This window comes from Centrocercus urophasianus, unplaced genomic scaffold (assembly GCF_019232065.1).
Source record: "Centrocercus urophasianus isolate 14NV4802_14NV808 unplaced genomic scaffold, USGS_Curo_1.0 seq_14, whole genome shotgun sequence".
NCBI lineage: Eukaryota > Metazoa > Chordata > Aves > Galliformes > Phasianidae > Centrocercus > Centrocercus urophasianus.
In genome coordinates, this window is record NW_024884586.1 from 43,040,929 (window position 1) to 43,067,820 (window position 26,892).

Sequence of the window (26,892 nt, forward strand, 5' to 3'; positions counted from 1 at the left end):
AGCCTAGCAAGCTTGCTAAATAGAGTTAACTGTATCTGGGTGATGTTCTGTTTAATACTGTAAGTCACTTGACACGAATGTGTGAACTCATTGTTGAAAGAGATGAGGTCAAACAAAGTGATAAAAAGTTAAAAGAATGAAACAGTCTGAAACGTGGTTACCACTCATTATCTGCTGTTTAATAACCTTGCAAACTGGAACATGGGAAAAAGACCGTGTTGTAATGTCTGTGACATACGTGGTTGTTTTTTGCAGTATTTCAAGTTACCAGTATTTTATACTTCTAATGTCCTAGTTCAGATAGGAAAAGAATAGCCTGCACCATTCAAGCCCCCCCCAAAAGTGTTCCTGTTTGTTCAACAGTTCTTAGCAAATTAAGCTCTTAAGCATAATGGTGAAATCTGCCCTTGTTGCTTGAGAAAATAGCAGTTTGTTTATCAGAACAATTTCTTTTCTGTATGATATCACATTGTAATTGCCATAAAAAGAACTCCTCGCAGTGGGAGCAACTGGAGCAGGTTGCTCAGAGAGGTTGTGGTATCATCATCCTTAGAGGTTTTGAAAGCTCAGCTCGGCCTTGCGCATCCTGATCTAGCTTTGAAGTTAGCCTTGCTCTGAACAGGAGGTTGGGCTAGATAACCTCCAGAGGTCTCTTTCAACCTGAATGATTCCAGAATGTTGCACCTAATAAGTGACTGTAAAGAGCTTATAAATGGCAGGAACTTCTCATGTAGAGAATACTCAGACTTTTCTCTCTGTGTTCAGATGTTCACTTTGCAAAGTTCTGCCTGATTTTGGTAACCACCAGCTTCCCTGTCTTACTAAGGCAGGGCCTGACATGATACCAGGCCTCTGCAGTGATGTGTCCTTGTGCTAAGCAGCTCTGAAGTCAAGATTTCCATGGCAGGCTTGCTGCTCAGCCTTAATTTTTTTTGACATTTGTCGCGTTGAGTAAAATGATAATATGTTGTCACCAATATACTTCTTTCAGCTTGCATTATTGTTTTAACCAGCCATGAAGTTATGTCAGTGTATATTGTGTATTGTAATTACACTCAAAAGTGGAAGCAAAGCTGAGTTGAAGGGGTGTCTAAAAGGTGTGAAGGAGATGTGTATGTTCTTTTCACTGTGTGTACTAGGAATGTATTAGAAGCTATAAAATGCTGGAAGACAAATGAAAAGTTCAGGTTTTTTTGCTTGTTTGTTTTCTGTTTTTTATCATTTAAGATAAAGATTTCTGTGTGTTGACTTGAGGCAGTAACTCTTAGACAGAAAGCGCCTGAGCTAGGAGGACTGCAGAGCTAGAAATACCATTCTGAATGTGTGACTGCTTGGTTCTTTGAGGGTATCCTGTAAATTACAAAATGCTGTAGAGAGTGAAGGAAGTGAAGTCTGGTTTCCTTCTAATCTATGCACTATGTTCACTTTTAGCCCCAGTTTTTTACCTTCTCAATAATTAAGAGATCTCCATTCTCCCCTCCCAGCTACAGTATTGGAGGGAACAAAGACCATCCTATTGCCCTAGACAAGAGGAGCAGGTGGTTTTGATGTAGCTGTGAAGTGGTGGGCCAGTTAATAGACCATACAAGAAGCAGTGGTGACTGTGGTTCCACTTTCCAGCTCACTGGGAAACTCCATGAAGTTTCTCTTTCTGTTCCCCGCATAGGTTTCATGAAAATTGATATCTTTCCACTATGATCTTTTGCTCGCTGTCCAACTTAAGGTTTCTTTGTTGGAACTTAATTTAGAGATTGTGCGTGCATACTGCTCTGGGAAGCTTCTGTTGTCAGTGAAAATTGTAATTTGATGGAAGAGTTTTTCTGTCTTAAGTAAAAAAAAAAACAAATTAGTATCTTTTGTTATCTCCTTCTGTGTTAGCATAACATAACACTTGAAGTATCTGCTTGACCTTTTTAATTTTAAAAGTCTGCTAAAAGCTTATTTGTTTTCTATTGTTAATATATTGAAACTGTCTTTTTGTGGTTGACTTTTGGGGGATGTTGTAGGTTAAGTAAGAGTTGCACCTTGTTTCTGCGTGGGTTTTGTTTTGTTTTGTTTTGTTTTTTGTTTTCAGACGTATTTTTTTTTTTAAAGTTTTATAGATGCTTTATTCTAACTCTGTGTTGTTTCCCAAGGATAAAAAACTGGAGCTTAAGGAAATAACTAGCGATGAATCAGGAGTTAAGATTTAGCTTGCTGAACAAGGACTAACTTGATGGCAGCTTGCCATGCCTGTAGGAGTCAGAAGCTTCCACCAGAACTGGCATATCTTGAGTGTTCTAGCCAGTTTCACCTCACTTCTTTCTGGAAGTGGTTACCTTCCCTACTGTAAGCACATACTATCTTACTGAGGTGTGACTTCAAAATTGCCTTTTATTGGCAGTTTGAAACATGATTATGAGGGTATAATCCAATTCTAGAAGTTCCTGAAAAGGAAAAAATGACATCACAGATGACACCCTGTAGTGGTATGTAAACCATTAGGGAAAGCTGTTTGCAAAAGGATGGCAGCTGAAATGTTTATACTATCTGCACTTGTATTCATTGCTGATCTCATATGCTCATGTAATAGCATGTAACTCATGCGTGAGTACTTAGCTGTGCATACAGTAGTTTGACTTGTGTGAGCAGTTTGTGATAAACATCAGATCTCCCCACCTCCTTGTTAAATGCAGCTCTCAGGTTGTAATAAAGAGATTTAGGTACTCTGTACTATTCTATAGCTGCACTTTGTGAATTGCTTCTTGTTTTTCTGCTGAAAATGCTGACTGTTCAGAATGCTGTAGAAAAGAATTCTTCACCAGGTTGGCTGCTGTGGTGCTGCACTTTTCTGGCTGATATACTTTTTCATGAAACAAAAATATAAAATTTGGAGTACACAAATCTCACTGTTATGCATATTGCATAGTAAATTTTGTCAGTGGGCTTTCTGGTTGTTTTCTGTGACAAGATATCCAATATGTCAGTTCCAAATGGGGACTCATGTGGAGCACTGTACAGCTTATTTTGGTATGAAATCTCTTTCCAGCTGGCAGTTCAGCCCCTGATTGGTTTCATATCTCTGTGAAACTCTCACCTGCTGCTCATTTGACATTCAGTATTCTTTCTCAGTTGAATCTTGCCTCTTCTTCTTTTCACCCCTGCCTGCCTCCTTGAGACTCAGTTTCCATGAAGAAATGATGCTACTGAAAGACTTTAAATTGCAAATCATAATTAGCTTCTTTCTGAAAGAAATTTGAGGAAACAAACATTAGACAGTTATGTTGTGTAGGATGTCTTTAAGTTCAGGAGTTGTGTACTGTTGTGACTTGCCAGTTCTCCCTTCAGCATCTCTTTCAGTGCCTCTTTTTTCAAGTTGTTCCCTGAGTCAAATTCAGACCATGTCTTGTTCTGTTCTTGCATTCTAAGGAAAATCATATTCCCTGTATTTGTTATTCTCACCATTCGATGTGCTTCAAGTTGTCTGCTGACTTCAAGAGTTGACGGAATGAGTGGTAGAGGTCTCAAATATGACAGAAGAATAGGCAGCTGAAAAGGGAAAAGAGTATTTGCAAACCATAAATCAACACAGAACTGGAATCCTATGGAGATTCCTGAACTGCAAGCTCCATATTCAGCTTTTTTCATAGTTGTACACAAGAAGCAAATCTATAGGTAGCTAAATTTCACATTTTTCTGTTAGTGCTTCAAAGTTTTAAGTTCTCAGCTTGTGTCTGAGGTCACCTCTGTTCAGCCATGAATGTTCAGCTATGCCAGTCATGTCTTGGGCAATCTCTGTTGCTCAACTACTTTCATTAGCTGCTTTCCTTTCTCACTCATGACAGTTCTCTTAACCTTCTTGTCTCCTAGACTCTTGTCAGCATCACATCTCATTTTCTGTGTTCTGGTTACAACCTCTGAAGTTACCTCTTCAGTATTGTCATAGTCTGTTTTTATGCTTGCTGCTGAAACTCTAGTTCAGGCTTTGCTTGCTTCCCTGGTCTAAATTAATCTGAATTTGCTCATTAAGGAGAACTGCAAATTTCGTACAGTTCAGCACTGATTTTTCTCTCCTTCAGATTGCAATCTAATGCCTTGGCAGAAGTCTTTGAAGACTACATGAGAAGCAGGCAGACATTAATTCAAATTATGAACCAGACTTCATGTTTACCTTTCAGTGAATGTAGAAACTGATTTATTTATTTATTTATTTATTTATTTATTTAGTATGCTTTTTACTGGTTTTGAGTAAGACCAAATCATTCAGCCTATGTACTGAGTTCTGAGGATGGTTTTCCTCAGGCTTTCTCTGTGATTTGTTGAGATGCAGTGAGGCTTTTCCCTGGGATAGGAGGGTGCTGACATGTGGATTCTTCACTAAACATCTCTACGTTTGCTCCATTGGTGTTGGCACAGGCATGAAGTAGCATCAGGGGTGGGTTGTAATGATTTTGTCTTTTGATTTAAGAAAAAAACAGTTGGCATTGGAAACAAAAGAAGGAAAGTTCCTTGGGTGTTTAGTCTGTGGAGAATTTCAAACCTAAAATATAGATGAAAAATGACCTATGAGAAAATACATTGAATTATAAGTACTTAATTACAAGGCCTCAAGATGTTCCAGGAAGATTTAGATTGTATGTTGGGAATAATTTCTCCGTGAAAAAAGCAGTTGGGCATTGGAACAGGCTGCCTATTGAAGTGGTGGAGTCCCCATCTATGAGGTATTTAAAGAGGTGTGTGGATGTGACTCTTAGGGGTGTGTTGAGTGGTTGACTTGTGGTGCTAGAATCATAGAATGGCTTAGGTTGGATTGGACCTTAGAAATAATCTAGTTCTACCTCCTCTGCCATGGGTAGGTTTGCCACTTACTAGACCAGGCTGCTTGGGGCACCATCCAACCTTGATTTAAATGGCTTAAGGAATGAGGGTGGTGTTTAGGTAATGGTTGGACTTGATGATCTTAACAGTCTTTTCCAATCTAAATTATTCTAGTATTCTATAAGTCAGAAGTCATTCAAAGCAGGTTTTTGAATTTAACTTGGGGTATTCTTCCTCTGTTCCTCTGCTAATTCATTTCATGCTGGCCAAGAGGTGTTGTAGTCCAGGAAAATGGGTACTGTAATTCATCCTTCGGTTATGTTAATTATTTTCATAGCTGCCTGTCAGTTGTACTTAGTCCTACTTAATTAACCAAGTGGCTGTAGTATGTACACCTATCTCCTCTGTCAATTAGACTTAATTAACCAAGTGGCTGTAGTATGTACACCTATCTCCTCTGTCAATTAGACTTATATCACCTGTTTTCTAAATGTGGGAATTACGATGAAAAGTTTGGAAAGGTGTTTAATGAATAAAATCTTGATGCTTTGTTCTAAAACAGTGCGTCTTATGCACTGCTCTTGCAGTGGAAAAACTGGCAGTAGGGTTGTGTGGACTCCAGATATCTTGTGTAGAATAGCAGTGGTTACGTGCTTTTTACAGTAGCATGTGAGTAGCATTGTGCATGGTACTGCACCAGCACACCTGTTCCTCCATACCCCTTGCTGTTTCCACTAATGAAAGTTACAACTTCAATATTACTGACATTTTTTTCAGTAACAGAGATGGAAGGATACAAACTCTGCTCTTTCTTGTTTCTAGAGTAATGGCAAAATTTAACTCAGACTGCTTTTAGGAGCAGCTTTTAATGCTTGCCACTCTACAGCCTTTACAAATGTTGAGTATTTTATTTATTATATTATATTATATATATTATTTAGTATAAATTTGCTAAGCTTAATATATTTACACATATGCCCACTTCATGTATGTGCTGTGTCCACATGATGTCTTTCCTTAGCAATTTCTGTTTTTATGTAGTCTCTCAGATGCTAAGTTTTTTTTATTTTGTTTAAATGGAAAAAGAGATCTTTGTTTCTCAGAGCCTCTCTTATTTTGCTTCTGCTCCACAGAAATTATCTTAGAGCATGGACACCAGTAAGAAGACAGAACCCCCTTTATCTGTAGAAATGGTACAACAAAGGGCCAATCCTGATCGTAGTCCTTCAGCATCAATTTATGTTCCAGAGCAAGGTGGCTACAAAGAGAAATTTGTAAATGCTGTGGAGGATAAGTATAAATGTGAGAAATGTCACTTCATCTTATGCAATCCTAAACAGACTGAATGTGGACACCGATTCTGTGAGACTTGCATGAATGCTTTGCTGAGGTATGTTTCCTGTTGTAATGAAACATGTTTAAAACCTGAGAACTACTGAAAACAATTTGAACACCACCTTAGTTTGATGTGTACTGTAAGGTAATGCCCTGGATTGGAAGCAGTCTTAACTTGCTGGTTGCTTTCTTATTTCTTACCCATGTGCTGATGTAATCTGTATACTGGGCGAACTTGAGATAACTAAAATTTTGTAAATATTATCAAAATTGCTTTAAAGTGTTTTAATCCCTTGTGGTGGTGCATAAAGTAAAAACTTAATTGTCTGGAATGTAAACTGAAGAGCTGTTTCCCATGACTGCTGACATGACTATTTTGATCCAAGATCCATTTGATAATATGGAACAATGGCTGTGTGAAGAAGTGAGCCTGCAAAGGCTCATTGGAGTGATAGTACCTAACCTACTGGTGGACTCAGATTTACAGCTGACTGGTGGGACCATGGCATTAATGTTAATGGTTATGGAGCTTCCTTCCCTTATAAAGTGCCAGAAAACACATAGAATTGCTATATTTTATGGGTTGCAGTAGGGTCAGGAATGCCAGGGCATAAAATGTGTGAGCGAATGTTTTAGAGATAAAATAAATACTGAAAGATGTAGGTAAGAATAAAAGTGTGGCTGTTTAAAAAGAAGTGTCTAGATTTTAAGAAGTATCTGTGCATCAGTAGAAGTGTATATCTTTGTCACTCAACTTCGATGCATTGCTAGTGATTGTATATAACAGTGTTATTTTGACACTTGGTCTGATGTTTAGAGATTGTTCTTGAAGCTTCAATCTCCTGGTGTAAATAAGCAGTCAGTACTTCCATTCACTAATAGGTAACAGAGGTGCAGAACAAAATGAGCTTACTGGATATTACATATTGCACTACCAATATAGAGAGGATTTCACTTTGAAAACTCTGGTGACTTCCTGTTTACGTTTTGTGACCATCCTAACCCGAGGCAGTAGCTTGTATTTCACTTGGAAATACTGTAGTCTCAGAAGGATGCACATTAAGAGTACGTGCTACATGGTAGAAGAGGTTGTGTTACAGGGTTGTTACATTACCCTGTCACACGATAGAGTAACCTCCATACTGAGGAAATGCAAGTGTCTGTAGCTCCCTAATGCATTCCTGTGGGCCTTTTGCTACGGCATGCCAAATTGGAAGGAGATGAGAAAGACTTTTCTTTCAGTTCTTCATGTAAGGTGTAGTTTGTTGTGAGAAATGCAGTTATTTCTTTCTGAATATATGTTTTTGGAAGGCTCTTACATGGTTAATAGCAGTGACTGCAGAAAAGCAAACACCTGGCATGCTTGGATGTGTGCAGATGGACAGAGCAGACTCTTAACAATCCAAGCAGTAACGATTCTGGCATTGCTGGAATCTGGGCAATTTTCCTTCCCTGCTGAGAGACATGCACATGTGCTTATTACAGTGTAGCTAGAATATGTGTTATTTTACCTTCCTTTCTTTTCAACCAGTTTGCTCCTGAAAAGGACACATAGGTAAAAGACCATCTGCCATGCTGCTCTTTCTTTCTAGTTATTTCACTATGTTTAAGTGCCCCTTGCAAACAAATCCTGTACAAAATTTTTCATTCAGTGTTGATATGCTGCTGCACACACTGATTACATACTACTAGGTTCTGTTCCAGGGTTATTTGAGGACAAAGAACTAGCAGTCAGGATAGCTAACGCAATAAAGATGTCTGCTCAGTATGCAACTGTAGTTTAAAAGAGCAAGTGGGATGCTTGAGTGAATTCAGTAAAAGCAAGGGAAGGATGACATTGTATCAATATGCCCTTAAGTTGATTAGTTTTCCCTCCTCTTTTTATTCCTAGTTAAAAATATATATATATATATTACAGATGTAGAAGCTGCAAGGCAGTTAAGATGCTCAGATGTATAGAATGGTCACTGCAGTGAGTAAAGGCCAGAGTGAGGTGATTTGAAATAACTATACTAATTACATAAAATAATCAAGATATTATATCTTAATAATCTCTTGCAAGAGAGTTTACCTAGCAGTTACCTGATGCATTCCGTCTATGGATCTCAGTGCTTTAAGAGAGAAATTGCTATGGCTATCCTCGTTTTATGTGGGGAAAAGGAACTGCAGAGGAATAAATAAATTTACTCAAGATAAAGGGAGCTGGGATCTGTAGCAGCTGTTAAAACCAGAACAGGATATATAACTCACTGTCAGAGAGAGTGAGGTTTAATTATGTGTTGTTTGAAAGAGGTCTGGATAATAGAAAGAAGCAGTATTTTCCATGTTTGCACTGACAGACAGAAAATTGACAAGAGCTGTGGATCGGGTACAGGTTTCATGAAGAAAACCACTACACATGTGGCTAGAGGCCTAGTGGTGGTTTTATTTCCTCAGGAATTCCTGACTCAAGTGTTCAAATTTTTTGAGGTAACATCCTGTTACCTTATTCCAGTAAACTGAATTCACTTTTAACATTTAAAAAACACCATTGAATAATTGTAGCTAAGTGAAGTGCCTCTTAAATTGAAGTTCTTAGGCTCTTAAAACTCAGATGAGTTGAAATGCAACTTCTTTTTTCTCTGCAGCACTCCGAGTCCAAAATGTACAGCATGTCAAGAAAGCATAGTAAAAGACAAGGTATCGTTAAACTATTTCTTATTCAAGAGTATTGAATTCTGTTAGCATACATGTATTTTGTGGCCATTATTTCATAAGCCTAATAAGCTACTTTCAGAAGATAGTTCTGTTATAAAATCTAGGCTGTGAATACATGGGTATTCTGGGAAGGCAGCTCATTCTTACTGTTAACCACGTGACAGAGAACAGAGTGTGCCAGCTTCAACCTTAATGTCCAGCCAGGTGTTGCTACTGGTTGTCATAACTGAGAGCTGCAGCAACACTTTGCAGTTGTTTTCTTATCAACAGAGAGGATGGTAACAAATACTGCATCTCGTGTAGGTATTCAGAAACTGTGACAGATCTTGGCAAATCTTACTCCTCATTTGGCTGCAGACCAGCATCTACTGTTGACTAACTTTGTTTTCTAGTGTGTCCATGAGCCACACTGGAACCGTAGCAGTGTGAATTTACAGTAACTGTAATAGAATCAGACTTCTTATATGTATAAGTTATTTCATGCTTAAATTATAATCTTTCACCTTTTTTTTTCACAATGAAACTACTTGTATGAAAGAATGAGGGGTAAAGAAAATTTTTTTTAACTTTGTATGTGGTCTGTGTAGTTTTTTACATCAAATTTGTCTAATGTATTTAGTAATTCTTTTTGTGTGTGTTAGTAGTCTTTATTGCTTCAATAAATGCTTCTGGAGTAACCATTTCAAGAAAATGTTAGTGGGTACATCAGCCTCTCCTCATTGTAACACCAAGGTGTTCTCTGAACAGTGTTAACAAGTCAGCTTTGACATAGGTGGGCTCTTGAGGAAATCAGACCAGTAATAATGATGTCTACTTGATTCATTATTTCAACTCAGGCTTTCCAGTTCTTAACACGTATAAACATGTACATTTGTTAGGAAGCTTCTTAAATCTCTAAGATAGAAGGATGACATGAAGGGCAGTGTATTTTAAATACTTATGTGAGACTGACTGTGCATATCAGACAATGATTTTCGTGAAACTGGAAACCTCTTTCTTCCCACGGAATGCTGATGTCCAAAATCACAAAACAGCCTTCAGACATTCTCTGCAAAACTTTAAAAATCATTTTCTTATTATAATTTCAGTTGGCAAAGCTGTGCTTAGTAACACTGAATTACTTCGTGGGGGAAAAAAAACCAACAAACACAACCAACCTACAGTGCTGAAAATTGGTTATTTAAATGAGATTTGTTGATTCATTAAACTTACATCTGAAAACTAAACAGAAATCAGTGACCTGTGTCAGATGAGATTTGGATGAGATTGTCTGCAGTATTTCATTCTTTACTGATGCTTGGAATAGATTCATAGTCATCATGGACAGTTCTCATCCCAACTTTTCGTTGTTATTAAATGTTTTTATGCTGAACAGTTCTGTAGATACTGCATATGCTGCAGGAATGCTGCATCACACAATTCCATTTTTCGGTAGAGTAACCGTGGTTGAGCATAGATCTTTGGTATTTCTAAACAGTCACAGAAGAAATTACAAATAACTGCAGGTTCTTATTCCTTCATTTTGGACTGATAAATAACAGTAACAGTGTTCAGTCCTCTTTCCCAGTTTCCTCCCTTAGCAGCAGGACCTCTTGATAGTGCCATTACGTTGTTTCTGAATCAGAGGCTTTGTGGGATATCATCTGTAAAAGGTGAAAAATCCAAGACCCTGAGTGATCTGCTTCTAATTTCTTGCTGTTCTGTTATAGGTAGAAAGGCTGAAAAATCTTGTAAACACTAAAATGGAAAGATGGCTGAAACTTACTTGTCAGTGAAATTAACCAACCTCCTCCAAACTAAGACCTTAAGAAATTTGTATAACTGTGTATTACTGCTGAAGTGAAAATAGGTGTTTGAACAAACTAGACTTGTTGCATTTTTCTCTTAATTGCTGTGCTTGGACTTTGTCTTACTTTTAGCCTCTCAGATAACCTGGAGAGTTCTAGCTTGTGCCTATTTTAGGCAAGCAAATAACAAAAATCTTAGTCTTTTCTTCTACCTTTACCCTTTATTTTATTAGAGCTTCTGTCCAAATACCTTCTTTCACTGGTCTGCTTCATAGTGGAGTAATCTGTGATATGCATGTTTAGTATTTTATTTTTTGCGCATAAGGCTAGAATTAGATCACATTACATTGTATGATTTCTGCTTTCCTTGAACTTTCGTATTCTTGAGAGCTTTTAAGTTTCTAAAGTGGAGTGTCCTTTGATTTTTAATTTTTAAATTAATTTTTTCCAGGTATTTAAGGATAATTGTTGCAGGAGAGAACTACTTGCCCTTCAGATATACTGCAGAAATGAAAACAAGGGCTGCAAAGAACAACTTTCCTTGGGTCAATTACTGGTAAGTAATCTAAGAGTCATAAGCTGCCTTATTTTGTTAAAGAATGAGAAGAAATCTTACCGATGAAAACCCTGGCCAATGTCTTGATGTGCCACATGAGTGGTTGATCTGAATGGTTTATGCAGTTGGAACAGAATTGAATTGTTTTGAATCCTAATGTGTACTTTAAAAATGTGACATTTTGGGGGATGTTTTTAATTTCTATTTTTTACTATTAATGATAATTCTCTGATGTAAATGATGATTTTTGCATGGAAATATCAAACCTTTGGCTTTGCCTGACTTGCCCAGAAGTTCGTAGCTTTGTTTCATTAAGGCATGACACAGCAGTAACCCAGTGACTTAAGAGTCAGAAGGGATAATTACACAGTAGCCTGCAGTGAAATATGTGAGTTCTTAAACGTGCTTTGAGTGAACCTGTTCAGGTATTTTAAAAATAGCCTTAGAGTAGCATATAGATTTATATGAGATAATATATGTTGAAAAAGAATGCTTACATTTTTCTTAAATAGCCTGTGGAATTTTGAATATTTACAGTATGAAAGTTGGTCATATACATCTTTGGAGAAGATTTCACTGTATTGTATGTGAATGGAATGTAAAGTCAGTAATGTGATTGTGAGAAGACTTGTAACCATTTGCTTTTGCATAGTATACTGCATGAAGTAACTGCTTGCTTTGGTTCTAACCTTTATTTGATTTTGTGTGGGACATCCTCGAAGGTTAGAAGAGATGCACAAAACTTAGTTGACTTGACTAATTTTTATTCATCTTTCAGATGCATTTGAAAACTGATTGTCAGTTTGAAGAACTTGCGTGTCCTCGTGCTGATTGTAAAGAAAAAATACTGAGAAAAGATTTGCCAGACCATGTAGAGAAGACCTGTAAATACCGGGAGACAACTTGTAAATACTGTAAAAGCCAAGTCCCAATGATTATGTTGCAGGTGCAGTATTTTCTTGTATGAAGAATAAGATTCTGTATGTTAATTCAGAGTAGTAACTCTTCTTGTGCTTCTGCTTAGTAGCCAATAGAGTATTGTCTTCTCAGATGGTCTTAAGTCAAAACAGAAAGTAGACTTGCTTTTTTTTATTTATTAATTTTTCCCTCCAGTGGAGACACCAGCTACTGCACTGGCTAGGAAATGTTTTCTTTGTTTTTCTGATATTCAGATGCTACAGTTAATAATAAATCCAAATCCTTTAATTCTGAAGTAACTCCTTGTTTTGCTTTTCTCTTTTGCTTAAATGGACATCATAAATGCAACTCCCATCAACAATTAAATATTACACTGGAAAAGCATAAGCATAGCAATTGACTAGAGAAATAATGTCATTTTGTCTACTTCTTTGGTACTCTGTGAGCTGTTAAAGGAAAGAAGACAACAATGTGATAACAAAATGCATTAGTCTGATAGTAGCAGTACATGACAGACCTAGACTGGCTTCCTGCTGTTCTGAGTAGGTTGTCTGATAAGCAGCATGGTGTGAATACAGTGCAGACAGTGAGAACCGTACTTACATTACGTGTAGTTATAAGCTGTTTGCACATTTCCCATTTTACTGTATTATGCTGAATCTCTCTTACTCCCTTACATTTCAGTGATTATTTTGTATTTATGTAGCTTTTATAGTTTGACCAAGAGTGATCATTCTCACTTGTATTCTTGTGTGTTTTTAAGTAAAGTACTGTCATCATGAGAAGCCTCTTTACTCAGAGGTGTTGTTACTGAAAAGCATGTGTACCCAAGGGATGGAGTACTTCCCTTGTGAGAACAGGCAGAGTGAGCTAAGGCTGTTCAGAAAAAATATTCTGGGGAGATCTGATAGCAGCCTAGGTATCTAATGAGGGGCTGTAAGAAAGAAAGGGACAGGCTTTGTAGTGGAGTCTGTTGTGATAGCACAGAGAGAAATGATTTTAAACTGAAAGAGGGGAGATTTAGATTTGGTATAAGGAAGAAATTTTTTTTACAGTAAGAGTGGTGAGGCATTGGCACAGGTTGCCCAGAGAGGCAGTGGATGCCCCATCCCTGGAGACATTCAAGGTCAGGCTGGATGGGGCTCTGAGCACCTGGTGGAGCTGTGGGTGTCCCTGTTCAGTGCAGGGGGTTGGACTGCATGGCCTTTAAAGGACCCTTCCAACTCAAATGATTCTATGACTCTTACTGAGTTTTGGAAGTACATCTGCCTTCATATTATTTGAGTATATACTTGCAAGATTTGGTACATTAGTAATTGTGCAATTACTCAGCATTAGTTGGCAGAAATGTGAAAATGTATATATTTGGAGAAAATCATTTACACTGTTTATTCTTGCATATGCAAAGGTGAAACTGTAGTTGGATTATGAATGCTATTGTCTCAGATTTTTCTTTTGGTGAGGAATTGATAATAGACAAAGAAAGATGTTTAAAAATATCTTCTATCTTAGTAGACAAAAACAGTCAATATTAGATATGTATTGTACAGCTGGTTTTCCATATGTAACCAACATGCTCATGGGTTTCTTGCAGTCAATTTACTAATATAGGGGCAATGCAGTATCTACAGGTATGTTTTTGAGTCTGAAATCGTCCATACCTTTTGAGGAACATAAAACTCTATTCACTTTCAGAAATCTATCATTTTTATTTATTTATTGACCTAGATTTTTTAAAATTCAGATACTAGAGAAATACTAATGGTTTTATTTTTTTATCTCATTGTACTGCAGTCATGAGAATTAGAAGCTTAATGAGACAGAACATTTGAGTGACAGACTCCTTTTGATTTGAGATTTGTCACCCACAGGTTGAGTTCATCTCTAGCTTCAGTAGCCTAAATTTTTTTTAATTGTAATAATGACTGAAACAGGCCTCAGTGACTTGAATTGAAAATGGAGATAGAGGGAGGGTACTGAGAAAAAAGGTATGCAAATGGAAACAAAAATTATTTTACCGGAGTACTTCATAGAATCCCATGACCTGTAGGGTAGGAAATCCCCGTTGTTGAATGCAGACTCTTTAGTTAACAATGTTAGGTCACCCCCTTTTTTCCTTTCTTTTTTTTTTCCTTTCTTTTTTTTTTTTTCTTTTCTTTCTTTTTTTTTTTTTTCCTTTCCTTTCTTTTTTTTTCCCCTTCCTTTCTTTCAATGGCATTTGTCTAGCCTGCACTGTTGTTAGTAGACTTAACTTATTAATTTCTCTTGTTTAAACCATATGTAAAATTTTTCTTGCCACAAAGCTACCTTTTCCTATAATTTCTGGCAGACAAAGCTGCTGCACTATAAAACAAACCAGTAGCTTGAAATCATTCTGACATATGTTTTTCTATGTTCTATTACTTGAAAGTGCTTCTATAAAATTCATGGTTAGATAATAGCGTTAAGATATAGATCTAGAAGGACGATATTTCTTGTTGCCTTGGGTCTTCACTACTGCTCTGTTCCTGCCAAGGCAATCTGAATTTCAGTTGTTCACTAATCTGAAATATAGCTGAACTGACTGAGCCAGCCACTAGGGAAGACATGTGGCCTTGTCACATTGCTCCTTTGTTGCTATGCTGGAGCCAGATGTGTCCCTGCTTCTTACCATCAGAGTACTGTTGCTCTGAGGAGGTGTTTTCCATCTGTGCTAGCACTGCCTCTGTTCAGGTGACTGTGTACTGGCAGGGAGGAACTGAACCTCCTGCCACACTTTAAGAGGCTATCCCATCTGTCTAGTTGAGAAACTACTTGGTCTTTCTTGCTTATCAGAGGGGTTGCAAGGTAGACATGCTCCAGTATGGCATGTTTGGTGTGTTTGGATTTTTTTTTTTTTTTTTTTTTTAAAGTGAGTTGGAATACGTTCTCAGATGCTCACAGATTTGGCTGAGACTTGAACCAAGACCTTTCATGTCTCTGAACTTTGCTCTCCTCTACTTCTTGATTTTATTTCAAAGATAAACATTGCTATTAGGCAAAAATGGCATGCTACGTGTGCTTCTGTTTCAAGTGAGCTTATAAATCTAAATCTTCAGTTCCTTTGCTTTTTTTTCTTAAGCACTAGATATGAAACGGTTTGTTTCAAGTTGAATGGGACATTTCCTTGACATGAAACAATTATTTTTTTCCAGATTTTCATTTTGCTGAGAAAAACTGAGGAGATATGTAAATTCATTTAGATTAGGTCTGGTTTTCTTCCCTCTGAATGGTGATAGGGTTTGACAGCTATACTAAAGAATCTGTGTAGGTTCAGATGAAAATGCCTGTCTAGCAGTATGATGAATTTCAACATACCTTTGAACTTCGGGTTTGTAACAGTGAGAGTTGGTATCAGATATTTGGGAATAAAATTTAGAAAAGTATTGGAGGGGTAGTATCCATATGTAGGAAGAAAAGGTTATCTGAATGTAAAAGAAATGTTTATGAAGAGCTTTTCCGTGTGCTGTATACTCTTACTAAATGGATATCTGCTGTAGTTCTGTTCACTGTCAAAGCTGACCATTTTTGTGAGTAATTCTTGAGGAAGAAAGCCTGACTTTATTATAGTCACATTGTTTTTTGAGTAAAAATATAATAAGAGATGAAACAAGTGGATTTCCTCTCCATAGGAAAAATAAGAAAATTCTTATTTTAATGTTAATTATATTATCAAAAGCAAAAATGGATGTTTCAGCATTGCAGTTCTGTAACTCTCTACACAATTGGGACAAACACTGAAAAAAACTGTTTTTGAATTACTGTAGGATACTTTTCTTTGCAGCTAAGTCCTCATTCCTTACAGAGTATGAGTTGATCTGTGGTTTGTTTGCTTTTTTTCTCTGTAGAAACATGAAGATACAGACTGCCCGTGTGTCATGGTTTCATGTCCTCATAAATGCAGTGTTAAAACACTCATGAGGAGCGAGGTAAGAAGTCTTGCCCAGTGTTGTGCTGAAAAATGGAATGCTTTTTTTTTTTTTTAGTAAGATCTCGCAAGAATTTTGCCAGAAGCCATTTCCTTTATTAAAATGTGAGATCTAAAGAAAAGCTTTTTCTACCACACAGTTAAGTGTGATAACACTCAAGTATCTTTAATGATTTATTAAAAAATGATTTTAAAAAAATAATTTATTAGCTCTGTGTCTGTATTATAAACTTTGCTTGCCCAAGATCAGCGCATGTCTTTCCTGCTTTCTTTTTAACATCCCTACCCCGATGTAAAGCATTTGTTGATGACAGTAGAGCAGCATCTTGGGGCAGTGGTAGCAAGGGTATTAAAATAGAATGAGTGAGTGAAGTTTTAGTGCATGTTGACAAGAGTTAGTAAAGACTAGAAAAATGTAAGTGAATTGCTAATATGAATTATTTCATAGAAAAAAAAATAAGGTTAAGATTATTAAATTTGGGGAAAAAATAACTGACACTTGGGGAATTAGTGTAACATAGAGGGTAATACAACATTCCTACAACCACATGCAAAAATGCATTAACATTTCTCTTAGCATGTAGAAACTTATTAATATGTAGAAACTTAATCCAATCTATGCATCACTGCAAAACAAAAAGAAGCACGCATCTTTGAACAGAACCATGTTCTTGTTTATACGTAGCTTCTGTCAGAGTTGATAAATGTTATTTTTTTTCCTCAAAAAAGAGCTTGCTTAGGATGGGAAGAGCTTATTTAAGTTTTCAGCACTCTGTAAACCTCATTTAAGGAAAGATGAGTTTCTGATCTGAGGATGAACATTCCTCTTTCCAATTATACTTGCTTCCTCAGTTAGATTCTTTTATTATTTTTTTTTTTTCCTTTTTTCTGGTTATACTTGTAAATTGTTAATCATATCACAATACCCAAGGAGTACAAGGCACTTCCCAAACATAGGGGCAGTCTTTTTCCCCTGAATAACGAAATATAATATGTATGATAGGTTCTGTACCTATTAATTGAAAATAAGCTGCCATGAAAAGAGAAAGTATATATTCTGGGTCAGTTTTATCAGGGACTTTCTTTGTTGAATGCTCCTCAGTTTATATCCCAGTTCTGGAGGATTTAGGAATATTGTTAAATCTCTATTTGAGCAGTGAACATTGCAAAAAGGTGTACAGGACTGAAAAAAACAAAAAAAAGTCTCATTAAAGCCTGGATCAATACACCATACAAATTACACTTCTGTGCACATATAGCCAAAAATAAGTTCTGAAATCATTGGTAGAATTAGAGTTTTAAACAGTTGGCATGCCTTGCATCATCTGTTGTTACTTGTTGCTTAATTCTTTTCTGGTACTGTTTATATACACAGCTGCATGGTTAGGGACAAAGACTCTAATGCCGAAAATGGGAAAATGCCTGCCTAACAGTTTGAGAAAATCCCATAGTGCACAAAAAGTGAATATCTTACTGTAGAATAAATGGCAATTTTTCATGTTCAATTTGTAACTCTTTGGCAGACTTCTAGTTTGGCGAAGTTAAAAATGTGGCATTCTAGTAAAGCCTTTTTACCACGTCTCATTTGGTCTGATTTTTTTCTGAACCATGTGTTTCTTTTGAAACTCTACCATGGCTTTCTACGGATAGTGTTTAGATCATATAGGCGTGCGTCAGAGATGAGTGACTGACTACATCTTGGTATTAGGTTGCAAACTCTGTCCTGTGCGTTCCAGACCTAAATGTTCAAAGCAGAATTGGTTCACCCCTTCTTTCCTTGAAGGTGGATGAGCTGGGGCATATGGGACTTACTGTGTGGGAATTTCATGTGAGGTCCTGAAAGCCGAGAGAGCGATGCCAGCTAAGGAGCTAGATTCTAGCTCCTGTCTGCTTTGTGGGAAATACAAACTGCAGATTCTCTTTTTGAAGAGAGGGGCTTTGTTGTTCTATTGTTTCCAAAATGGCTCTTTGCTCCAACTTTTGGGCAGTTTGCATCCAGCTGCTGCCCTCTGTGCTGCGATGGCTGCTGTCTGTATATATGTATATGCTTCTGTGAATTGGTTTATTTGAAAATGAAAAGTGGATGTGTTCATCATAATAAAAAGAATACTGGAATAAATCTCAATCTGAAAAATGCAGGCATTTTACTAATCATTTTAAATCCCTTATACTGCATTTTTAGAAGTTGTTTAACTGTACTTATTACAAAGCTCTTTGTCTGTTTCATGCAGTGCTTGTTTAGTCTTTTTTTTGTGTAATTTAACTGTTAAATTTTGGCACTGAGAATTGCATGTTCTGTTTTGAAAATCTGGTTCCTCGTGAAATTAGAATAGAAAAGATGTACTTTGCTACAGTGAAACTGATCTTAAGACTTACCCAGAACACCAGTAAGAATCACTTGGCGAGAAAAGATTAATCATTCTTTAAAGTCAAATGAAATCATGCAAATAATTGCAGAGTGTCTTGTTTGCTTTTTTTTTTTTTTTTTTTTTTTTTAAATTGGGCTGCCTATTGAAATAGTCTTTAGTAGAAGTTTCACTGTATACTAAATGTATCACTGTATACTGTATTGGCATGTGCGTGTGGTTTACATATGTGTATATATAGTATTTGCACCTTAGGTCAGACTGGAGAAAATATACACACGTGTATTGTATGTTCTGCAGGTGGCACACTACAAACCTGATAACCTGTGCCCGTTATGTTTTGAGCATTATCATGCAAACGTCTTTTGCCAAAACTCACATTTTTTTCCTATTGCAGTTGAATGCACATTTGTCAGAATGTATTAATGCCCCAAGTACCTGTAGTTTTAAGCGTTATGGCTGCACTTTTCAGGTCAGTATATAACAATTATACTTCCCAATTGATGAAAATCTGCAAGTAGAACTTAACTCTTTGACGTGAAAGTTCTGGACTTCTCTAATCTTGGTTAAGAAAAAGTCATCCAGTTGCACTGAGTGATTAAGTACTAGATGTATGTGGTTTTTTTCATTTTAAAAATAAGCTATATTAAAAAAAAAAACCAAAACGTCACTTTCATGCAGTGGTTTGGGAGTTCATTTGTTAGGCACATCTTGTTGAAACAGAGAGATTATGCATTTCAAGAACTTCATAACAGAATAATAGCCAGGTACCTTATGTTCTTTAGCAAAAAAAAACCTACTAACTTCATATGTTCATATAGAAGTATTTATTTTTTTGAGCTAAGTACAGTTATATTTTCTTTCATTTGTGTGTTAATATTTTCATTAAAATTAAACATAGATTAGTCCACATAAAACATCTCCTCTAATGTGCATTCCTATGTCTGTGTGCACATACATTTATAATTGAAACATAGCATGAAATCTAGTTTAAAAGAAAAAACGTTTTAATGCTGGCACTCCCTGCAATATTTTAAAAAACAAAAGGAAGTCCAACACTGGAGTTGAGTTTCAGTATTAGCATTCCAGTCTCTTAAAATATTCTGCTCGCTATACCATGTATCTTGTATCATGAAAGGATTATGAAGGACATTTCAGAAACTGCTGACAGGAAAAAATTGAGTTTATCAGATAGTGTCATTCATTTGTTAGTTCATAATAATTTAAAGAGACAAGAGCTGTAAGTAGCAACACTTCTCCATAAACTGCTTCCTGCAGGTATTTCCAGTTTTTTCAAATAATGAGCATTCATCATTTTCAGTGTCGACAGTAATGCTCTTAATGGTAGAACTGATCAGTGCAATGACCCTACCCACTGTTATGTCGTATGTATTGCCATTCATTTTATGTATGTATATGTGTGCATATATGTACATATATCCACATATATATTTTTAGTATTTTATATAGAGTGCATACCTTGAGGATCATTGGAACCTTTTTGGTCTCTTTGCAACTTAACTGCAATGAAAACTAATATACTCTGCGTTGCAAAGTACTTAATGAAGTAGGTGCAATGCCACACAATACAAATAAAATGAAATGGTCTGCATCTTATGTACTCTGTATATGATCTATGTGTGTTCTGTAAACTTTTTATATAGTGATTATTTGTAACAGCACTTACAGGCTGTGCAGAGGCAGCACATCTGTATATCGTAGAGCAATCGTTTTAGGGTGACAAAGTAGTCATGGTGCTATCTCTCAAAGTAGTTTGTAAAGCTGGCAGTTTCCAGTGATGATAAATTTATCTTAAATATTTGTGTTTTATACTCAACTGACGGGAAATTTGTGCTTATGAAGCTGCTTATGAAATACAACAGGAGTTTAAATTATGGTTTGGGGAATTGGACGTTTTAGATTTTGTACGACTCGAGAGTTTTATTGTGCTTTATTTAGTGTAAAACTATGCAGAAGACTGAAATACAATTTATTTTGTAAATCTTGTTCATCTTTATTGTCTCTGACATATCAAGTTCATTGGATGGAGATATATGGCAGTTGTATAAAACACTTGCTCTACTAAATGTATTCCTGACTTTTGTAAATTCTCAAGTAGATTCCCCTTCTCCCTACTGTTCTGCAACATGCATCCGTGAACCAAAATACGTACTGTTGGTTCGATGTCTTGATGTACTCTTTCTTTGTAGGTTTAAAAGAAGTGGAATTGGCTAAAATGTATAAATTCTTTGTTGTCACAGGGAACAAACCAACAAATTAAAGCACATGAAGCCAGCTCAGCAGTGCAGCATGTTAACTTATTGAAAGAGTGGAGCAATGCTCTAGAAAATAAGGTATATCTTCTACTCACTTCTAATTTTCATTGATTTCTTTAAATCATATAAAAGTACTAGAAGAAGCACTTTTTTTTCTGTTTAACAGCTGTTCAACAGCACAGCTGAAGCAATAGTAAGCTCCAAAAGTATTCAAGCCACATAGCATAACTGTACCTTTGTTATTATAAAATGCTATGAGAACCTTGGCTTTGCAACTCCATATACAATTTTCCTCATTGCTATCTTAGTAATTAAAACACTCTGTTCACATAGATAAACTGTCCAATATTAAATTTCCTCCCTGAGCTATCTCCTTCAAAAGAGAGGGTTCAGAAAGATATGGCAGTACTATGAGCTGTATTTCTGCTACCTCAGTATTTTCAAGGAATTACATTATCAGAAATACCAGGTAATAAAGCAGTTGTTTATTTCATTTGTTTTTGCACTTGCTCTCCAAACTTAATGACCTGCAAAGGTTAATTAAATCATTGTAGCTCAGTTAAATTACTGTGAATCTTGCCATGACAGTTTCTGCTTTAGTGCTGGATCAGAGTGAAGTTTTCATTGTAGTGCATCTTTTTGGCATTACTTGTTTTTAGAATGTAGGGTATTTGGAAATTGCTGGAAATCCCACCAGTAATAGCTCTGATCTTGTTAACAGTTTAAATGAATTAAAGTTGATTTGGAGAGCAGATGGTTACATCTTTGATATTAAAATAGGGAATTTCAGAAGAAGTCACTGGTTTCTTACATTTTTGAAAAAGGTTAATGGTATACATAACCATTAAAATAATGCTTTTTATTTTTATTATTTTTTTCTCTCTACGGTGGTGGTAGGGATCCCAGAATTACTAGAACCCTTCTGCAATTGCAGGCACAGGAATCAGAAGGCCTTGAGGTTTCTCTCGTGATTTAAATGAGAATAATGATTCCAGTGTTAGCTCAGTGGCCATTGTATATATGTGGTTTCTGACTTCTGGTATCTTGCAGCAGACTGCAAATAGGGATTCAGCAAGCTTTGTCTAGAAAGTGCATTCTGCTCTTGGTCTAAGACAGTGATCTCTCATGTAAGAGTTTCCAACAGGACCCTGCAGCCACAGAACGTGTAGTTTTAAAGCAGAAGTTAACAGAAACAGTGAAATGTAATTCTATCCCTGGTATGTTAGTGCACAGTCTGCTTTTTATTCTGAAGTCCCATAAGGAAATTGTTGAGCTTGGGAGAGGTCTAATGTAGTTTTTTTTCACATACAATTTTTACTGCATCAGTAAATTTTAGTTTGATCAATATCAATGCTTCAGTTTGCTTTTGCACTCGAGCTTTTTTTTTTAAATATAGGAACTACATGAGGTTTAGTTTTATCAGGTACAAATTCATATCTTTAGTTCTTTTTTCCCTTAGTTTGATTAAAATTACACCACTTGTTTTACATCATTGGAGGAAAAAAAAAAAAGGAAAGTGTTCCCTGTGACTTCCAGAATAGATTGGTTTTTGCCTTTTGTCTTGAGAGGTGCTTCAGCATTTAAAAAGTGCCCAGCAGTTTGATCTCTTCTACAGCTAAGACTGTATATGCTTTACTATAGTTGTTAATGTCTTCTTTTTCAAAAAAACCAAAAGATTTTCAGTTTACTTATCATTGTGGGGTTTTTTGTTGTTCTTCTTCTTTTTTCTTTTTTTTTTTTTTTGTACTTTTTCACTTCCTGCTTTGTAGACTTCTTCCTATTCATAATAAAGAATTGAATCACTGGAAATCCCAAGACAGTGCCAACTTACCAGAATAACCACATATCATATATCTGTGAGTTTTCTAGTGAAGAGTACTAAAATGATTTGTAACTTCATTGTTCTCATTGAGAAAAAAAATTGAAAATTGAAAATTGCACTGAAGAAAGACAGCGCAAAGTTAGCTTGGCTGGTGAATATCACAGAAATTCCAGCCCTGTTGAAATCTTGACCCTTTCTGAGGGTCAGTATTTTGTTAGGGATATTCACTGTGATACATATGGCGGGGGAAGAAGAAATTGCCCAATCCCAGTCACCACCACATTGAGATATGTCCCCAACAGTGACGTGGGGGCATGCAAGCTGAAAGTCTTCAGAGCTGCAAAGGTTGTGCTGAGTTATAAGTTTGGCATTTGAACAGTGTTAGTAGCAAAAAGCAATTGAAAGCTGATCAGATTTAAAATCTTGGATCATAATCATAGAATCATAGAATCACCAAGGTTGGAAAAGACCTAAAAGATCATCCAGTCCAACGTCCCTCAACATAACAGCCAGCCTTTTAATGTTGTGGAACAAATTAAAACTTGGTGTTTTGGTCACTGTGATGGGACAGGCTTTGGCCCACAGGTTTTGTGCTCTTGGCACTGGAAACAGATGAATTTCAATTGGTTTTCTGGATTTTAATATAATTTTCTGCCTTTGTCCCTTAAGTTTGTCCCCAGTCCCCAGTCTTAAGGAAATGCAGTATAAATTCTTCTTTGTTTTTTAATGTGTGACTTAAAAATGGGACCTGTCTACCCTAATCCAGTTCTTCGTGGCGTAAGAGGATTTCTTCCATTCTTTTTTAGTAAACAATAACCAAAAGAATGGCTTTATTTGGAAAACTGATGAATAAGAACACACTTTTTCCTCGAGATATTGCAAATACGGCACAATAAAGGAAGTCAGTTGTTGATGCAGTTCATAAATGGATGCTATGTTTCCATTACCCTGTTTTTAATTTAATTACCCTAAATTCCAAAGATTATGCCAAATATAATTAGGAAACTGTATTTACTTAGCATTAAAGACTTTTTATTCGCAAATTACCACCAAACTGCAATTACTGAGTTAGCATTGACAGCTCTGTATGATTAAAGACTGCAAGACATAATTCTGTTTTTCTTATGTTCTGTAAAAGTGTGTGGAAAATTTGAGCACAAGACAAGCCCACATACTATAACTTGTTCAAAAATGGAAATGTAAAGCTGGTGACACAGAGTGTAACTGCCTGATGACTGGGAGGCCTGGGGAGGAAACAGTGAGAGATGAGGAATGTAAGGATCACAATTGACTAAAGAACGCTGAATCATTGAGGAAAAGGAGGATGTAAAAATTAAAGTGGCAACCCAGCAGATCAGAACTATGTGGGAGGCAGACATACTAATTTAAATTTGCACTTACTCTTGGAAATTTTGTTTAGTACCTAGGAATGCATTACTTTAGCCTCAGGATTGTTTCTCTCTCTGTACTGGCAAAATTAGCCTTGTCTCATTTCTTTTGAACCTCTTCTGCTGAAGTTCCAGTATGGGAATTGTAGTTAATGTGTTTATATACATATGTGCTATGCTATACTGGAAAGTAGATAAACACATAATATGAAGTATGGTATCTCTCTATTTCTGGACCCCTTTTCAGTGAATGTGCTGAATGCATGTGGACTCTGACAGTCTATTTTGTCCACTTTAGACTAGTATAGTGATCAAAATTACTTATCAAATAGCTTCTTGAGCCTAGGAATGTAGTGACATAGAAGTAATCCTGTGGTGTCTGATTAGAGGGCAGTTAAATTCTACATTGGTGTTCACATCAGGGGTAAAAACTTCTGTGTATGTGCTGAGGGAGTTAGATCCTGAGAACACGAAGCATCCAAGTAATTGGTCTTAATGTGGAATGTTTATCAGAAGGTTTTAGTGGGTCGAGAATGGTACTGCTTCCTATCCACATGAAGATCTAACTGTGGAACTAATCAGTATGTGTCCAAATGTTATCCAAATGTTATTTTGGGTTGTTTATTTTCTACATTTTTGTTGCTTACTAGTTGCCTAGGGAAAAGGAGTTTTAAAAAAAATAATAGAAGCAACCCACCACTACCCTTCTCCAAACCACATTAATGAATGGAGCAGAAAATAGTGTGTATCTGCAGTAACAGAGATATTTAATGTATTACTTTCATCTCCAAGGAGATATAATATATGATATTCTTGTAGCAAGGCTCATGTTTTAAAATCAGAATGAGTCACTAATGAATGAATTCATAAAATGTCAATACAGAGAGAGAATATAATCTGCAGTCTGTCTCTGTAGCTATTGGCTCTACTAGTAGACACACTGGGTTTTCCTTCAGATGCATGAATCCTTTCTGTATTCACTTGTCTCAGGAGTTTTCATCACCGTGACATTCTGTGAAGCCAAACCAATGCCATTCAGGCAATTTTTTACTGAAATTTCTACAGATCAGAATAGATAGGAATGGATGGGGGAGATGAATGCTTTCTTAATTAGCAGTGTGTGCAGGGCTCAGGTGGTTTCTTCCAAACTCCAAGCCACAACCAAGTCAACAGTGGTTGTTGCACTACGAGGCAGTCATAGTTCCACAACACGGTTACAACCTAAATAAGATTATGCTTGGATAAGTTCTGTTGCTGTTTCTGTATCCCATCTGTGCTTTTATCATCCCAAATTGCACCAGTACCACTCTGTGGAAGTGGAGAAGTAGCTATCCAATAGCTAGTTTTGTTCATCTTTGTTTACTTTTTGTTGTTGTTCTGTTTGTTCATTTATCTATTTGTTTATTTTAAACACGTAGAGAGAGGTTTCCTTAGGATCTCATTTCTTTCATGGATGTAAGGTAGTTTACAACAAATGAAGTTATAGGTATTTTTAATAAACTCTGGCAGGAGTAATTGTAGAATTTTTTCCAGGTGGCCTTGCTCCAGAATGAAAGTTTGGAAAAGAACAAGAGTATACAAACTTTACATAATCAGATTTGTAGCTTTGAAATAGAAATTGAAAGACAGAAGGAAATGCTACGGAATAATGAATCTAAAATACTTCATTTACAGGTAAGAAATTTAGAATCTCCCCATTAAAGCAGAAATGGTAGTAGCTTCTGTACTGTACATTTACACTTGTGAAGTGAGGTGTTGTAAGTAAAAGGGGGCAGAGTTTAGCTTATTGTAAAGCTTTTCTGATTTTGTTTTATTCTTGTCAGCAGCTGGCTTGTGTTTGTTGGAAGAAGATACTTCACTAGAGCACAGCAATTGCCTAGGCTGGGTTAAAATGGAGAGCCCCATTTAAAAAAGGAGAATGATAAAAACAAAGTTACAGATATTATCTGAAGAACAATCATAACTGCTGTCAAACTAGAGGAAAAGATCAGCATCTTAAAATTGTCATATGCTTAATACATTTAGCTGTATTTCTCTTTTTTTTTTTTTGGTATTTTAAAAGCTACTAATTAAGAGTGAAATCAATCTGATGTTGAATTATTCCCAACCTAGCACAATGCATTTTAATACACTTTATAAAAATCAGTATTTTTGTTATCCTTTGAGCTTTCTGAGGAAAATATGTCCATATATTCCTTTGCCAATAGGTGTGAGCTTCTTTTTCTGTGGTCTGAATCACCTGGCCACAAACCAGTGTTAAAGTAGAAGTGCTCTGGATGCACAAGCATGATGCTTGGTCCAAGCTGACATACTTTGCAGACCTAGCTTGGAACTCGAATACTGGGAAATTGTTAATGTCCATGGTGTGGACTGCAGCTAGGGAAACCTCAGGAGATATTTAACAAGCTTCTGTGAAGGTATTGCCTACACATTACCCTAGTATATCTTCTGCCACAATATCAGATATGTTTTAGCATCTGCTTTAAAGGAAATTAAATGAAAGTATTTCCTTCACTTACTGTTCACTTTGCATTTGAACTAAAGGTGTTACAATAGTCAAGAAGGGCTTAAGTCTCCAAACTACTGCTTAAGTTCTGCAGTAGTGGGGAGAAATCCTTACAGCACTTAATCTTGCTGTGTTCTGCTCACATAGTAACCAGTCTAGCCTGCCTTAGTCATTGTTGCTTGGTTTGATGATAGTTTGGGATCTGGCTGCATGCTTACAGTTTTTTATTCTGACACTGGGAAGCTAATCCATGTATGTATTGATATTGCCTATTGAATCTGCCTGGAGGTAAGTTAATTTGTAAGCCTGACATTTGCTGTCTCAATAACCACTGACAAGAAGTAAAATAAAGAAAGCACGATGTAGTTTTTCATGATTCTTGCTGACCGATTGCTGGTTCCAGTAGCTTCACCAAGAGAGGGCATGTGATCAGCTGTTATTTTGTGGAAAGGAGCTTTCACATCCAGTATCTAGTCATTTTTATGAGCATATGAAATC

The 26,892-nt window shown here is 36.4% G+C and overlaps 1 protein-coding gene across 6 annotated transcripts in view; it reads left to right on the top strand.

Annotated features, from left to right (window-relative positions):
• TRAF3 (TNF receptor associated factor 3) overlaps window positions 1–26,892 on the top strand; it is a 69,266-nt gene that overhangs the window by 30,399 nt on the left and 11,975 nt on the right. For 4 of the 6 annotated variants that reach the window (XM_042814104.1, XM_042814106.1, XM_042814105.1 and 1 more), the window contains 8 exons: window positions 5,931–6,187; window positions 8,760–8,811; window positions 11,068–11,172; window positions 11,951–12,118; window positions 15,957–16,037; window positions 18,800–18,874; window positions 20,664–20,756; window positions 25,422–25,562. In XM_042814104.1, coding sequence (XP_042670038.1) covers window positions 5,946–6,187; window positions 8,760–8,811; window positions 11,068–11,172; window positions 11,951–12,118; window positions 15,957–16,037; window positions 18,800–18,874; window positions 20,664–20,756; window positions 25,422–25,562 — 957 coding nt within the window. In that variant the 5' untranslated portion in view covers window positions 5,931–5,945. The remainder of the gene's footprint in view (window positions 1–5,930; window positions 6,188–8,759; window positions 8,812–11,067; window positions 11,173–11,950; window positions 12,119–15,956; window positions 16,038–18,799; window positions 18,875–20,663; window positions 20,757–25,421; window positions 25,563–26,892) is intronic. The other 2 variants (XM_042814108.1, XM_042814109.1) reach the window with 2 other exon arrangements.